At 41.9% G+C, this 14,525-nt stretch overlaps 1 protein-coding gene across 3 annotated transcripts in view; it reads right to left on the reverse strand.

Annotated features, from left to right (window-relative positions):
* Nucleotides 1-4,877: 4,877 nt before the first annotated feature.
* Nucleotides 4,878-14,525, reverse strand: part of HDAC4 (histone deacetylase 4) — a 294,548-nt gene continuing 284,900 nt past the window's right edge. For all 3 annotated transcript variants that reach the window (XM_040357576.1, XM_040357577.1, XM_040357578.1), the window contains 2 exons: nucleotides 13,328-13,466; nucleotides 4,878-7,497 (listed from right to left, as the gene is read on the reverse strand). In XM_040357576.1, the coding sequence (XP_040213510.1) occupies nucleotides 7,458-7,497; nucleotides 13,328-13,466 (179 nt within the window). In that variant the 3' untranslated portion in view covers nucleotides 4,878-7,457. The remainder of the gene's footprint in view (nucleotides 7,498-13,327; nucleotides 13,467-14,525) is intronic.

The following is a 14,525-nucleotide window of genomic DNA, read 5'->3' on the forward strand; positions in this document are numbered from 1 at the left end:
ACAATTCAATGGGGGCACCTTTGGAATTTCTCTCATCCCCCACCTTGGAATTCTTTCAAAGGAACAGAGATTCCATCCTCTTCGCCGAAGGCTCAAGCTCTGAAAAATGTCCTAACGTCACTCCAGCTTCAGGGGGCGGCTGTTCTGGTTCCCTTGGCAGAGCGCTTTGCAGGCTTCTACTCCACCCTATTTCTGGTCCCAAAGAGGACAGGTGGGTGGAGGCCTGTGACAGACCTGCAGAGGCTCAGCCGCTATATCCGCCCCGAAAGCTTCAAAATGGAGTCCCTGCAGACGATTATTCATGCAGTCCAGCCATCCGATTGGATGATGTCAGTCGATCTGCAGGATGCGTACCTACACGTTCTAATTCTACCTGCATTTCAAAAATATCTGAGATTTGCAGTGGGATGGACCCACCTACAGTTTCAAGCCCTGCCTTTTGGTCTGTGCACCTCTTCCAGGGTGTTCACCAAGATACCAATATCCGCTCTGGTTCCCCTGCAGGAGAGGGGCTTGAGGATATACCACTACTTGGACGACATCCTCCTCCTAGCAAGCAATCCGGATCAGTTGGTATGTCACCAGGAAATTTTTCTACAGTCCCTAAAAGAGCTAGGGTGGCTAATAAATTCCGACAGGAGTCAACTAGCACCCACACAGCAGATCTACCTGGGTGCAATGTTCAACACTCAGGAGGGGACAGTATCATTACCACCACCCAAGGCAAGGATTGTCACCCAGAGAATGATCAAGGTCACCCGGAGCCCGTATCTGACGGCTTCACAATGCCCGAGCCTCATTTGCACAATGTCTTCCTGTATACCCATGGTTCCTTGGGCCCAATTGGCACTTGAGGTAGTTCCAGACAGGTTTCTTGGCGCAGTGGAAGAAACGACTATCTCAGATGATACTGCTGATGGGAGTAATGCACAGGAGTCTTCACTGGTGGACAGTTCCAGAAAACCTTTCCAAACCTCGTCACCTGTGCCCCCATCCTTGGATCACAATTACGTCCGATGCAATCGGACAGGGCTGGGGAGCCCATTGCGGGGAAACCAGAATACAGAGGAGATGGTCATGTTCCACCCAGGGAGTGGCATCCAACATCTTGGAGATGAGGGCAGCCTTCTTAGCACAAACTTCTTTGGCATCCCAAATCAGAGGCCAGAGAATACTTCTACGCCTAGACAATATGGCAGCTGTCGCTTATCTGCAGAAGCAAGGAGGCACTCGCAGCAGGTCGTTCAAGGAGGTGGCACCAATCATGCTCTGGGCAGACAAGAACCTCCTGGACCACAGAGCAATGTATCTGCCGGGCAGGTTGAACACGGAAGCAGACACGTTGTCCAGAAAATTCATGGACAACGAGTGGGCTCTCCACCCCCTCGTCTTCCATCAGATTGCCAGCATATGGGATCCCCCTCACGTAGACCTGTTTGTCTCCCCGAAGAATGCCAAGCTGGACAGATTCTTCTCTCTGATGCCGCATCCACAAGCCGAGGCAGTGGATGCCCCGTCATGCCCCTGGAGGTTCACCACAGCATATGCCTTTCCTCCCAGGCCATTAATAGTCAAATTCCTCCTGAGGCTCCTCAGGGAGTCAGTCCAGGTGGTGGCAGTACTTCCGTATTGGCCGAAGAGACCCTGGTTCCCTCTAGCCATGCGCCTCAGTGTGAGCACTCCAATCAGGATCCCTCCTTTCCCTCAACTTCTGTCGTAGGGCTAGTTCTAGTTCATCTAAACCCTCAGAAGTTGAATCTTCGAATCTGGAGGTTGAGAGACGAAGGTTCGAGTCCCTAAGGCAGGAATATGCAATTAGCGGACCTCCAGCTGTTGTAAAACTACAAGTCCCATCATGCCTCTGCCTTTGGGTGTCATGCTTGTGGCTGTCAGAGTCTTGCTATGCCTCATGGGATTTGTAGTTCTGAAACAGCTGGAGGTCCGCTAATTGCATATCCCTGCCCTAGGGTGTTCCCCAGGAGTCATAACAACCCTTCTAAAAGCCAGAAAGCCTGCAACTAATGGCATATATTCAAAAATATGGGACAAGTTCTTGTCATTTGCTACCGGAAATGGATTTGATCCAATCCTTCCCTCTACCTCTAATATTCTTGGTTTCCTTCAGACAGGACTTGATCTGGGGCTTGGTCTAAGCTCCCTCAAAGTGCAGGTAGCAGCAATCTCTGCCGCAACAAATAAGAGATGGGCGGAGGATCCTTTGGTAGTCACTTTCCTCAGAGGAGTATTGAAGATTCGTCCACCTGTCAGACGATCATTTCCTAAATGGGATCTCTCCCTGGTCCTTGAAGTTCTGACCATCCCTTTGCTCCAGTGGAACAAGTAGCAATATGGAACCTGACAAAAAAGACAGCTTTCCTGCTAGCCATTACATCTGGCAGAAGGATCTTGCAACTTTACTCCTTAAGGATAGGTGACGGCCACATCTCCTTCTTCCCCGACAGGGTGGAACTTTGCCCCCTTTCGAGGGTTCACACCCAAGGTCGCCACTCCAAGCCACCTGTTGGAACCCTGGGCACTACCAGTGTTTACAGACATAGGTTCAGAGTCTTGTCGTAAGCTGGATGTATCCAGAGTTCTCAGGGCCTACCTAGAAGCCACCAACCCCTTCAGAAACTCAGAGACTTTTCATTGTACCATTCAGTAAATACAGGGGCAAAGAAGCTTCCATCAGAACTCTGGCATCTTGGGTTGTAAAGTTAATCCAGAAGGCCTACAGGGTGAAGAATATCCTCCATCCTGAGTGAACGCTCATTCTACAAGGGCAGTCTCAGCTTCCTGGGCAGCAAGGACTAATGTTTTGTTGGAGACGGTGTGCAGGGCCGCCACCTGGTCTTCTCACCATACGTTCCTCAGACACTACCATATTGGTCCAGGAGCTCTCACGACTGTTGAGTTCGGAAGAAGGGCAGTTCAGGCTGCTATGTCCTCTTCTAATTAAACATTTGTTGTTAAAGCATTATCCGACCCATGTCAGCTAGTTATTTATCACAGGTATGCTGCCATGGAGGCACCAGGAAAACGAAAAATTGTATCATACTTACCAGTAATTTCCCTTTCCTGGTGCCTATTCATGGCAGCATACGCTCCCACCCTCGGTATTCTATATTACGGAGAATGTTGGGGGAGGGACTATGCCTTTTATTTATGCTATTCACTAGTCCTGAAGCAGGAGTCGAGGCGGAGCTCTATCACAGGTATGCTGCCATGGATAGGCACCAGGAAAGGAAAATTACTGGCAAGTATGATACATTTTTCCATTTTTGGGACTCTTCCATTAGTGCAGGGTTTCTCAACATTAACAAGCTACCTTTTTAAAATAAAAAAGGTAATTTTGCACAAAATCTATTCTGTGAGTCAGCTCATCCCTACTAATAAGCCCAATATTGTTTTTATGTTTTTTGATGGTTAGTGTATTTTAAATATACAACTTCCATTATACCAGAGCCCCCCCAAATTCTGAACTATCAGTATACATCTGGATGTACACAGATTCTCACTGCTGTGGCCTGCCCAGAGACCGGAAGTGTTTTCATTAGCCTGAATTACCAAGGATGTGTTACAAGTTGGGTCACACACAGCCATAGAGAATGGCAACCCATGTTGCAAGATGCAGATAACTGTTATTTTGTATAGCCAGGCTGGTACCCACACAACTTCTCACAGGGCCATCAGAACACTGCACAAAGTAAACAGTGCTGGGCACAGGGAAGGTCTCTGACGGAAAACTCTATATATATTTATGTTCCAAAATTTGTCAAGTGCAAAGAGACTAAGAGGAATGGGGGTTTATTTCAAAGTACGGCTACCCCTTATCTAAAACAATCAGCTCTGTTGTGATGAAATACTTATTAAAAATATAAACTCTTCAGTGAACTTTATGAAGCAGAAGTACCCACTGAAACTGTAAACATAGCCCCTGGGGTATACAAAGTTTAGTTAGTAAGATGTGGTAAAAGGCAATATTCAAAAAACAAGCAGTTTTTTATTTTCCAGGACTTTTCCTGCCACTGCCATCACAGCCAAACTCAGTGAAAATGCCAATGATGGTAAGACAGTCTGCAATCAGGATTTGTTGAGTTCACACTAGCACTACACTGATGTGAATAGCATGAATAGCATTCAATGGCATGAATGGGGTCTAATACACTTCTTACCTCCTGCCATGAACAATCCAGGTCCTTTCCTTTCCAGAAACAACCGTTTTCACCTGCACAACATATGAAAACGCCTTCAACAACCCTAAACCCAAATTGGTTTATCTCCACTACACACCTCACAGTCTTTTACTGTCCTTTAACTTAGACAGAAGAGAACTTTGTATAGAGAAAAGGAAGCGAAACTGTAATTTCATGGCATTTTGATCTTCAAACATTGAGATCAGTTAATATATTTTGCTTATATTTTCTGTTATCTAAAAAAAAGCACGCACTCTTAGCCTAACAATACTTTGAGATTGATCCACATAAAAGAATAAAACGAGTGTCCTTCACAATACAAGGCTCAGAGGACGAACCACATACTAGATTCCCCTGCCAACATTCTTTCTGCCCAGCACAGCAGCTTGACCAATTACACAGTATAGGAAGAGCTGTGCTTGATTCATGCAACCTCAAAGTATATAGTAAAATCTAGAAAAATAGATTCATATACATATATTTTTTTTAATATATAATTATCTTTATATATATATATTTTTTTTAAATTTTCTTTATAGGGAGGTCAATGCCCAGAAATAGGAGTGTGGCCCCTCCCTTGCACACACAAAATGATATACCGTGTAAAACATGGAATGAGTGGGATGGTAGAGCGTGCAGGTTATTTATATATTTAATAAAGAAAAAAATCATAATTCACACAAGGAATGAAAATTCATAGTGAAAACAGTACTATCCAAAACCAAATTTGTCCCAACTGTACCTCCTTCATCAACAAACACCCTGCTTATCCAATTGCAGCTTAACTGAAGAAACCAAAAGACTCAGCCTATATGGCAAGCTATGTGCCACTTCTCATGCTATAAAGGGTACTTTGACACTATGGTAACCAACACCACATGCTCTGAAAGGTGCCTTACAAATGAAGGTAGACTACCATTTACCTTTTTCAGTTTTGACTTGAACATCCTCAATGATAAAATCTAGAACACTATAACATTTCTAGAATTGTAACCCAACTGAAAAAAAATTAAGATTTCAAAATAAAAATATAATTATGTGTGAACCTTTCAAAGCAAGTACAGGGCATACACCTATGTGTACATGCCTTAGGAAAGCACAAAACATGCAGTTTCTGATTTTTTGCCAAATTACAGACCAAGTCTAGACCCAAAATTCAACATTTTCAGAACAGTGTCAAGAGTACAAAGACATGGTAAAATATGCAAAAAATCTGCAAGTAGATTGAAGGTTGGAAAGCAGAAAAATGGGAGCGTGTGATGGGGAGGAGGGGACTGCAAGTAACACACACAGTGTGACAGGAAATAAAGAGACCGTTCGGTGCAGTGCGGTGCCGTTTTGTGCAGTCACAGGCTGTAGTGTAGTTACAGAACGACCATGAAAAAAATATATACACAGTAAGGGCACAATGTGAGGGTCCCAACACTCAAAAGAAAGGGGAAAGGGTCGGGGGCACAAACCCCCTGGCTATTACTCCAAAACATATCATGTGTTGCCAGTACAGGAAACAGCATATGTCAAGGTGCAACCTGCAGCACAGCCCCGAGAAAAACCACTCAAAATGCAGCCAATATCAAGCTGCCAGGGAACGAGTAAAACTGCCACAAGGCAGTAACATGCTGTTCCCTTAACAGTGAGGGAGTTTTACCCTAGGAAACTGTTAGGCAATGGGTGCGAGTCACATGCTGCTGGAAATTCAGCCACAACTCTCAGCATGGATAATAAGTGCTATATTGAGGTTATATCCAAGACTGAGCGCACCCTGCTCCTTTCCATGCAATCCCAGGAGCAAGGCTCACATACAGTACATTGTTGGTCTCCTTAAAGAAATTAAAGTCCCAGTAAAGTCTCTCTCTGATTTGGTAACAAGTGAGGTAAGAGGTACCTTTTACAAAGATATAATCAGAAGAGTCTTTATGGTTGTCCTTTTCACTGCTTATTTAAAGAAGGACATCACCGTTGTCACCATCCTCATATAAAAGGATTTATATAGGAAGTCTCGGTGGGAAGATCAGAGGATATCAACTGGAATCTAAAATATTCCCCTGGCAAGATATTAAAAAAAATGCTCTTAACATTTTTTTTTTTTTTAAATGTAGTCATCATGAGAAAAATATATTACAAAAAAATATATAACACGTGTATAAACTTCAAATCAAAATGACACATAAAAAAATGAAATGGGAACTGGAAATGTACTGTTTGCCTGCAATGTGGTGCAAATTTTACACAGAATAATAAAAAAAAAAAATAACGAACAAAACTAAACTGAGCCACAAAAAAAAAAAATGCACAGGCAGGCCCAGGCATGCTACCTGCACAGTAAGAGGCCATAATCCTCTATCTCCCCTTGGTAGATTTCTACCTACAAATTATCAATTGTGGTCAACGATTTGCTTGGAGAGCCCAGGTCATGAATGGAGGAGACAGTCTATCGATCGTACATATATGACATGCAACTTGGTTCAGAGAAATACAATAAAAAAATAAAAAATGGGGGTGGGGGACAAAAAAATTAATGACGACTGCTGCTAGTCATCAACACTCCACTTCACAGCAAGAGGGGACACAAGGTTTTCTGTACTGTGACTTCAATCATCATCTCTGTTGGTTGTGTTTCAATTTTAAGGCAAGTCCTTCACTCTTCAGAAACAAAGGAATAAACCATTCAAATGGAAAAAATATATTCCAACCATGGACAAGGCACAATCCTTCCTCCTGTTTCTCTTCCAGAGCGAAAATTCTGTCCTTGTAATAACAGGCTTCAGAGGATATCTTCCATCCACTGTATAACTCCTCCATAAGCAAGAAAACTTCCAAGAAACAGGCAAAACCGAGTGGTTTAAATAAGTGTCCGTAGAGCACGTTCACCCTCCCTTCAGCGCACACAGAATCCTTGTAAATCTGCAGAATGTTAAAGCACCAAAACGGTTTATGAGGCCCCCAGAAGAGGTCACTTATGATCCTTGTTTTTCTTTGAATTAGTCACTGTTAAAAAGCATGAAAGAAAGTAAGATTTTTGGCAAGAGCTGCCAGTGGCTCCTGATGGAGCAGTGCCTGCTGTAACCAAGAACGGCACAGTGCGGCTGCGCAGAGCACAGTGTGCTGCGCTTTGTGGATCTGTGGATGTCATGTACACAGAGTTCTTTACATCCATGTCGCTGCTCGTCTTCCTGGGGACAGAGCACAGGCGGAGAAATTGGAGGGCTCGGCCTCCAACAAAGATATGAGTCACACAACAGACAATGACCAGGCACTCTGCTACAGAGGGGGTTCTTCATCCATGGGCTCATCCTCCGTTCTAAAAGAGATGAATCAAAAACACCAAGTTATTCAAGGAAAACAACATACTATGCCCTAAATAAGAACTTGGTGGAGTGGACAGGGTTACATTTCACTTCCAAAATCCCAGTTCGGAAATTTTAACCATGTCAAGCATTATCTGGAAAAACACTATTTTGCCAAAATATTGTGACGCCTGCCTTTTCAAGTACATGAACTTTAATGGCATACCAAGTCTTAGTCCGTAGGGTTCAATATGGAGTTGGCCCACCCTTTGCAGCTATAACCCTTTCAACTCTTCTGGGAAGGCTGTCCACAAGGTTTAGGAGTGCGTCTATGGGAATGTTTGACTATTCTTCCAGAAGCACATTTGTGAGGTCAGGCTCTGATGTTGGACGAGAAGGCTTGGCTTGCAATTTTCGCTCTAATTTATCCCAAAAGTGTTTTAATCGGGTTGAGGTGAGGACTCTGTGCAACAAAGGAAAATAAACACAGCACCTCTGAGTGCAGTATTGGTAAACCATTTATTAAGTCAAAAGAGAAACTACTCACAAGGGAGCATAAACACAAGCATGATAGTAATCCTGCAGCAAAATTCGGGGGTCGTTTTCTCCTCAACGTCTGCGTCTCTGAAGGGCAACTGACATTTCGTATGGGTGGATTCCAGCATTTGCAGCCTATGGGAACAGCGGGGCGATCGGAGATGACGCCCCCTCCTGAATGCAGGGTGAGAGGAGGCAGCTTTGCGTTCGGAGCATGCTGGCTTCTTCCTCAGGCCATCTGTGCAAGCCAGTCAAGTTCCTCCACCCCAAACTCGCTCATCAATGACTTTATGGACCTTGCTTTGTGCACTGGTGCGCAGTCATGTTGGAACAGGAAGGTACCATCCCCAAACTGTTCCCAAAAAGTTGGGAGCATGAAATTGTCCAAAATGTCTTGGTATGCTAATGCTTTAAGAGTTCCCTTCACTAGAACTAGAGGGCCAACCCCAACCCATAATCCCCCTCTACCAAATGATTTTGAGGGGTGGCCCTATACCTTTGGCAAAATAGTGTGGATGAGTGAGTTTGGGGTAGAGGAACTTGACTGGCCTGCATAGAGTCCTAACCTCCACCCAATAGAACACCTTTGGGATGAATTTGAGCCGAGACTGCGAACCAGGCCTTCTTGTCCAACATCAGTGCCTGAACTCACAAATGTGCTTTTGGAAGAATGGTCAAACATTGCCATTAGACACACTCCTAAACCTTGTGGACAGCCTTCCCAGAGGAGTTGAAGCGGTTATAGCTGCAAAGGGTGGGCCAACTCAATATTGAACCCTACAGATCAAAACTGGGATGCAATTAAAGTCCATGCACATGTAAAGGCAGGCGCCCCAATAATTTTGGCAATATAGTGTATATATAATCAGGTGTTCTGATATCTTGAGGATGCATACAATTGTGCTCATAAGTTTACATACCCTGGCAGAATTTATGATTTCTTGGCCATTTTTTAGATATTATGAATGATAAGACAAACATTTCTTTCATTCGTGGTTAGTGTTTGGCTGAAGCCATTTATTATCAATCAACTGTGTTTTACTCTTTTTAAATCATAATCACAACAGAAAATACACAAATGACCCTGATCAAAAGTTTACATACCCCAGCTCTTAATACCGTGTATTGCCCCCTTTAACATCAATGACAGCTTGAAGTATTTTGTTGTATTTGTGGATGAGGCTCTTTATCTTCTCAGATGGTAAAGCTGCCCATTCCTCCTGGCAAAAAAGCCTCCAGTTATTGGAAATTCTTGGGCTGTCTTACAATAACTGCACATTTGAGATATCCCCAGAGTGGCTCAATGATATTGAGGTCAGGAGACTAAGATTGCCACTCCAGAACCTTCACTTTATTCTGCGGTAGCCAATGACAGGTCGACTTAGCCTTGTGTTTTAGATCATTGTCATGTTGGAATGTTCAAGTACGTCCCATGCGCAGCTTTCTGGCATTCATCTTGCCATAAATTTTGACCAAATTTCCTGTGCCTTTGTAGCGCACACATCCCCAAAACATTAGCGATCCACCTCCGTGTTTCACAGTAGGAATGGTGTACCATTCATCATAAGCCTTGTTGACTCTCCAAATGAAGCATTTATGGTTGAGGCGAAAAAACAACGTTTTGGTCTCATCACTCCAAATGACTTTGTGCCAGACGGTTTGAGGCTTGTCTCTGAGCTGTTTTGCATATTGTAAGTGGGATTCTTTGTGGCATTTGCATAGCAATGTTTTTTTTCTGGCGACTCGACCATGCAGCCTATCTTTCTTCAAGTGCCTCCTTATTGTGCATCTTGAAACAGCCACACCACATGTTTTCAGAGAGTCCTGTAGTTCACCTGAAGTTATTTGTGGGATTTTCTTTGCATCCCGAACAATTTTCCTGGCACTGGATGAAAGATGCAAGGGTCTGTCAGAAGTCCAGAAACTCATTGACCTTTTATAAACACACACTAATTACAAACAAACAGATGACAGGTGAGGATGGTTACCTTTAATAGCCATTCAAACCCCTTTGTCAACCTATTTGCATGTTATCAGGCTGAAATCACCAGGGTATGTAAACTTAAAAAGAGTAAAACACAGTTAATTGATAATAAATGGCTTCCGCCAAACACCAACCATGAGTAAAAGAAAAGTTTTTGTGTTATTCATATTCTCTGAAAAATGGCCAAGAAATCATAAATTCGCCCAGGTTATGTAAACTTATGTGCACAACTGTATTTGTTCTTAGTCAGTGAAGTGCTAAATAATGAAGCCAGGAAGCCGATTAAACCCCCAGAGCTTGCCATTTTTAAAATGGCAAGCAATTCATGCTCCCATATTTTTGGCTTGACAGACCTCCTTTAACAAAACACAGCTCAGATAAGCAGTCAGGCCCCATTCACACCTCAGTGTTTTGTAGCTTGAAGCTCTAAAATGTTGAAGTAGAAAAATATAATTTATTCTCTATGGAGATGGTTCCATTACAAGCTGCCTGAAGCTTGTAATCGGGCAGATTAGTGCATTTTTGAAGTGTTTGTGTTCCATAGAAATGGATGGAAACACTTTATTTAAGCGTTTTTGTGCATTTTTCTGCTCAAATTAAATAATTATAAATGATAGTAATAAAAAATAAAAAAAAACATTAAAAATTAATACATAAATAAATAAAATAACCCTAACCAACAACTAATTATAACCCCTAACACTAATCCTAACCCTTGACCCTATTAGCCCCTTACCTAACAAAATAAATAAATATTAAAGTGAATAAATTAACCCCTAATCATAACCTTTAACCCCTAACCCTTAACCCCTTGCAAAAAAAAATAAAAAATAAAAGCAGACAAAAAAGCTGAAAGACATAACAGATAAAACAGGTGATTTTTTTCTGTATTGACTAATAAAAAAATAAACCCAAATCTCAAAAATACTTTAGAAATACTATACAGAAACACTCATAAAAATTTCTGAAAAAAACACGCTCAGGTGTGAATGCAGCTTTAGAGGAAAAAGATTAAAGACGGATAAAGAACTTCAGACTTGAGATCTTCTTCTGAGGCAAATATCACACATTAGATCTTTAGAAACCACATTCGATTTTTCACCCTCCCCAAACCAGTGAAAGATACACAACACAACAATGTAACATTGCATTGTTCACCTTCTCTCTGGATGGACGCCCACAGACAGGGACGCCATCGCTGTCACCGTTTCAGCTTCTTCACTCTCACATTTCTGTGCCTCGACGAGAGAAAATACACAAATGACCCTGATCAAAAGTTTACATACCCCAGTTCTTAATACTGTGTATTGCCCCCTTTAACATCAATGACAGCTTGAAGTATTTTGTTGTATTTGTGGATGAGGCTCTTTATCTTCTCAGATGGTAAAGCTGCCCATTCCTCCTGGCAAAAAAGCCTCCAGTTATTGGAAATTCTTGGGCTGTCTTACAATAACTGCACATTTGAGATATCCCCAGAGTGGCTCAATGATATTGAGGTCAGGAGACTAAGATTGCCACTCCAGAACCTTCACTTTATTCTGCGGTAGCCAATGACAGGTCGACTTAGCCTTGTGTTTTAGATCATTGTCATGTTGGAATGTTCAAGTACGTCCCATGCGCAGCTTTCTGGCATTCATCTTGCCATAAATTTTGACCAAATTTCCTGTGCCTTTGTAGCGCACACATCCCCAAAACATTAGCGATCCACCTCCGTGTTTCACAGTAGGAATGGTGTACCATTCATCATAAGCCTTGTTGACTCTCCAAATGAAGCATTTATGGTTGAGGCGAAAAAACAACGTTTTGGTCTCATCACTCCAAATGACTTTGTGCCAGACGGTTTGAGGCTTGTCTCTGAGCTGTTTTGCATATTGTAAGTGGGATTCTTTGTGGCATTTGCATAGCAATGTTTTTTTTCTGGCGACTCGACCATGCAGCCTATCTTTCTTCAAGTGCCTCCTTATTGTGCATCTTGAAACAGCCACACCACATGTTTTCAGAGAGTCCTGTAGTTCACCTGAAGTTATTTGTGGGATTTTCTTTGCATCCCGAACAATTTTCCTGGCACTGGATGAAAGATGCAAGGGTCTGTCAGAAGTCCAGAAACTCATTGACCTTTTATAAACACACACTAATTACAAACAAACAGATGACAGGTGAGGATGGTTACCTTTAATAGCCATTCAAACCCCTTTGTCAACCTATTTGCATGTTATCAGGCTGAAATCACCAGGGTATGTAAACTTAAAAAGAGTAAAACACAGTTGATTGATAATAAATGGCTTCCGCCAAACACCAACCATGAGTAAAAGAAAAGTTTTTGTGTTATTCATATTCTCTGAAAAATGGCCAAGAAATCATAAATTCGCCTAGGTTATGTAAACTTATGTGCACAACTGTATTTGTTCTTAGTCAGTGAAGTGCTAAATAATGAAGCCAGGAATCCGATTAAACCCCCAAAGCTTGCCATTTTTAAAATGGCAAGCAATTCATGCTCCCATATTTTTGGCTTGACAGACCTCCTTTAACAAAACACAGCTCAGATAAGCAGTCAGGCCCCATTCACACCTCAGTGTTTTGTAGCTTGAAGCTCTAAAATGTTGAAGTAGAAAAATATAATTTATTCTCTATGGAGATGGTTCCATTACAAGCTGCCTGAAGCTTGTAATCGGGCAGATTAGTGCATTTTTGAAGTGTTTGTGTTCCATAGAAATGGATGGAAACACTTTATTTAAGCGTTTTTGTGCATTTTTCTGCTCAAATTAAATAATTATAAAATGATAGTAATAAAAAATAAAAAAAAACATTAAAAATTAATACATAAATAAATAAAATAACCCTAACCAACAACTAATTATAACCCCTAACACTAATCCTAACCCTTGACCCTATTAGCCCCTTACCTAACAAAATAAATAAATATTAAAGTGAATAAATTAACCCCTAATCATAACCTTTAACCCCTAACCCTTAACCCCTTGCAAAAAAAAATAATAAATAAAAGCAGACAAAAAAGCTGAAAGACATAACAGATAAAACAGGTGATTTTTTCTGTATTGACTAATAAAAAAATAAACCCAAATCTCAAAAATACTTTAGAAATACTATACAGAAACACTCATAAAAATTTCTGAAAAATACACGCTCAGGTGTGAATGCAGCTTTAGAGGAAAAAGATTAAAGACGGATAAAGAACTTCAGACTTGAGATCTTCTTCTGAGGCAAATATCACACATTAGATCTTTAGAAACCACATTCGATTTTCACCCTCCCCAAACCAGTGAAAGATACACAACACAACAATGTAACATTGCATTGTTCACCTTCTCTCTGGATGGACGCCCACAGACAGGGACGCCATCGCTGTCACCGTTTCAGCTTCTTCACTCTCACATTTCTGTGCCTCGACGAGAGAATAGGAGATTGTAGAAGCTGCATTATGCAAACATGGCCAGTATTCACCTGCAAAATATAAGATAACAGCAAATGAGGCATAAAGATTTCTACTGTGGTAAACCGCAATACACTTAACTAGTCCGTAGTTGATCTGAAATTCGCACATGTAGATATGTCCTGCAAGGAATCGTACAACTGCTGAATTTAAAGAATCAGAAATATTAAAACTGCATGATTTTTATTGGATAGTGTAAATTTTAAGATTTTCAAATGCGATAATATAGCTTCACAGAAGAGGCATTTCTTGCTTTAGCAGGGTAGAAATCACAGACTCAGAAACCCTTCTATCCTTTAACACCTGGGTTTCAACAATCATGCCAAGCCAATTTGACTTCTCTGAGCTCCAAGAAGTTGATGAGAAGCTTGGCATCCTTGGTCTGTAAGGCATTGGAACACTTCTCCCCAGCCAGAGAGACTTGTGTTTTTGTAATAACTTTCCAGTGATAGGGAAGGAAGGACTTTCCCACTGTCGGTGCTGGGGTTCTGATCCACCTAAATAGGGAGTTCCTTACTAGGCTGGACAGGAGCATTGAAAAATCGAGAGAAGGGATCTGTTTTTTTTTGAGGTTTACCAGATATTTTGTTGGACTGAATCACACAATTGGTACTGCTTTGAAGGCCTACCATTAGGCCTAGAACTCTCATTGAGTATCTCAATGTGGGATTTCATTTCTTGAGCATGGGCTTAGAGAAAGCTTATTTTCTAGTAGAAAGACATTTTGCTTGGGATGTGCCCAGGACCAGACCCAAGTATTCATGGAGAAGGGAAAGCTGGTGAGCAGATTTATTGATAATCATCTAGCCAAAAGCCCGAAGCATCTGAATTATCTTGGGACATTTTCTGATAGCTGCAAGGGAGAAGAGTTCTTCAGAAGGTCGTATATATAGCCTGCGATTTCGATACCCTGAGTTCTGAGCATAGCAAGCAGAGGTGCTTAAACTTTTGCAAACACCCTGGGAGCAGTGAATAGGTGAAGGGGCAGATTGGACATAATATAAGTGGTTGCCTGCCAATGTGAACGGCTGATGAGGTGAGTAAATAGGAACATATAGACTGGCATCTTG

Source organism: Rana temporaria, chromosome 6 (genome assembly GCF_905171775.1).
Source record: "Rana temporaria chromosome 6, aRanTem1.1, whole genome shotgun sequence".
In the NCBI taxonomy this organism is placed as follows: Eukaryota; Metazoa; Chordata; class Amphibia; order Anura; family Ranidae; genus Rana; species Rana temporaria.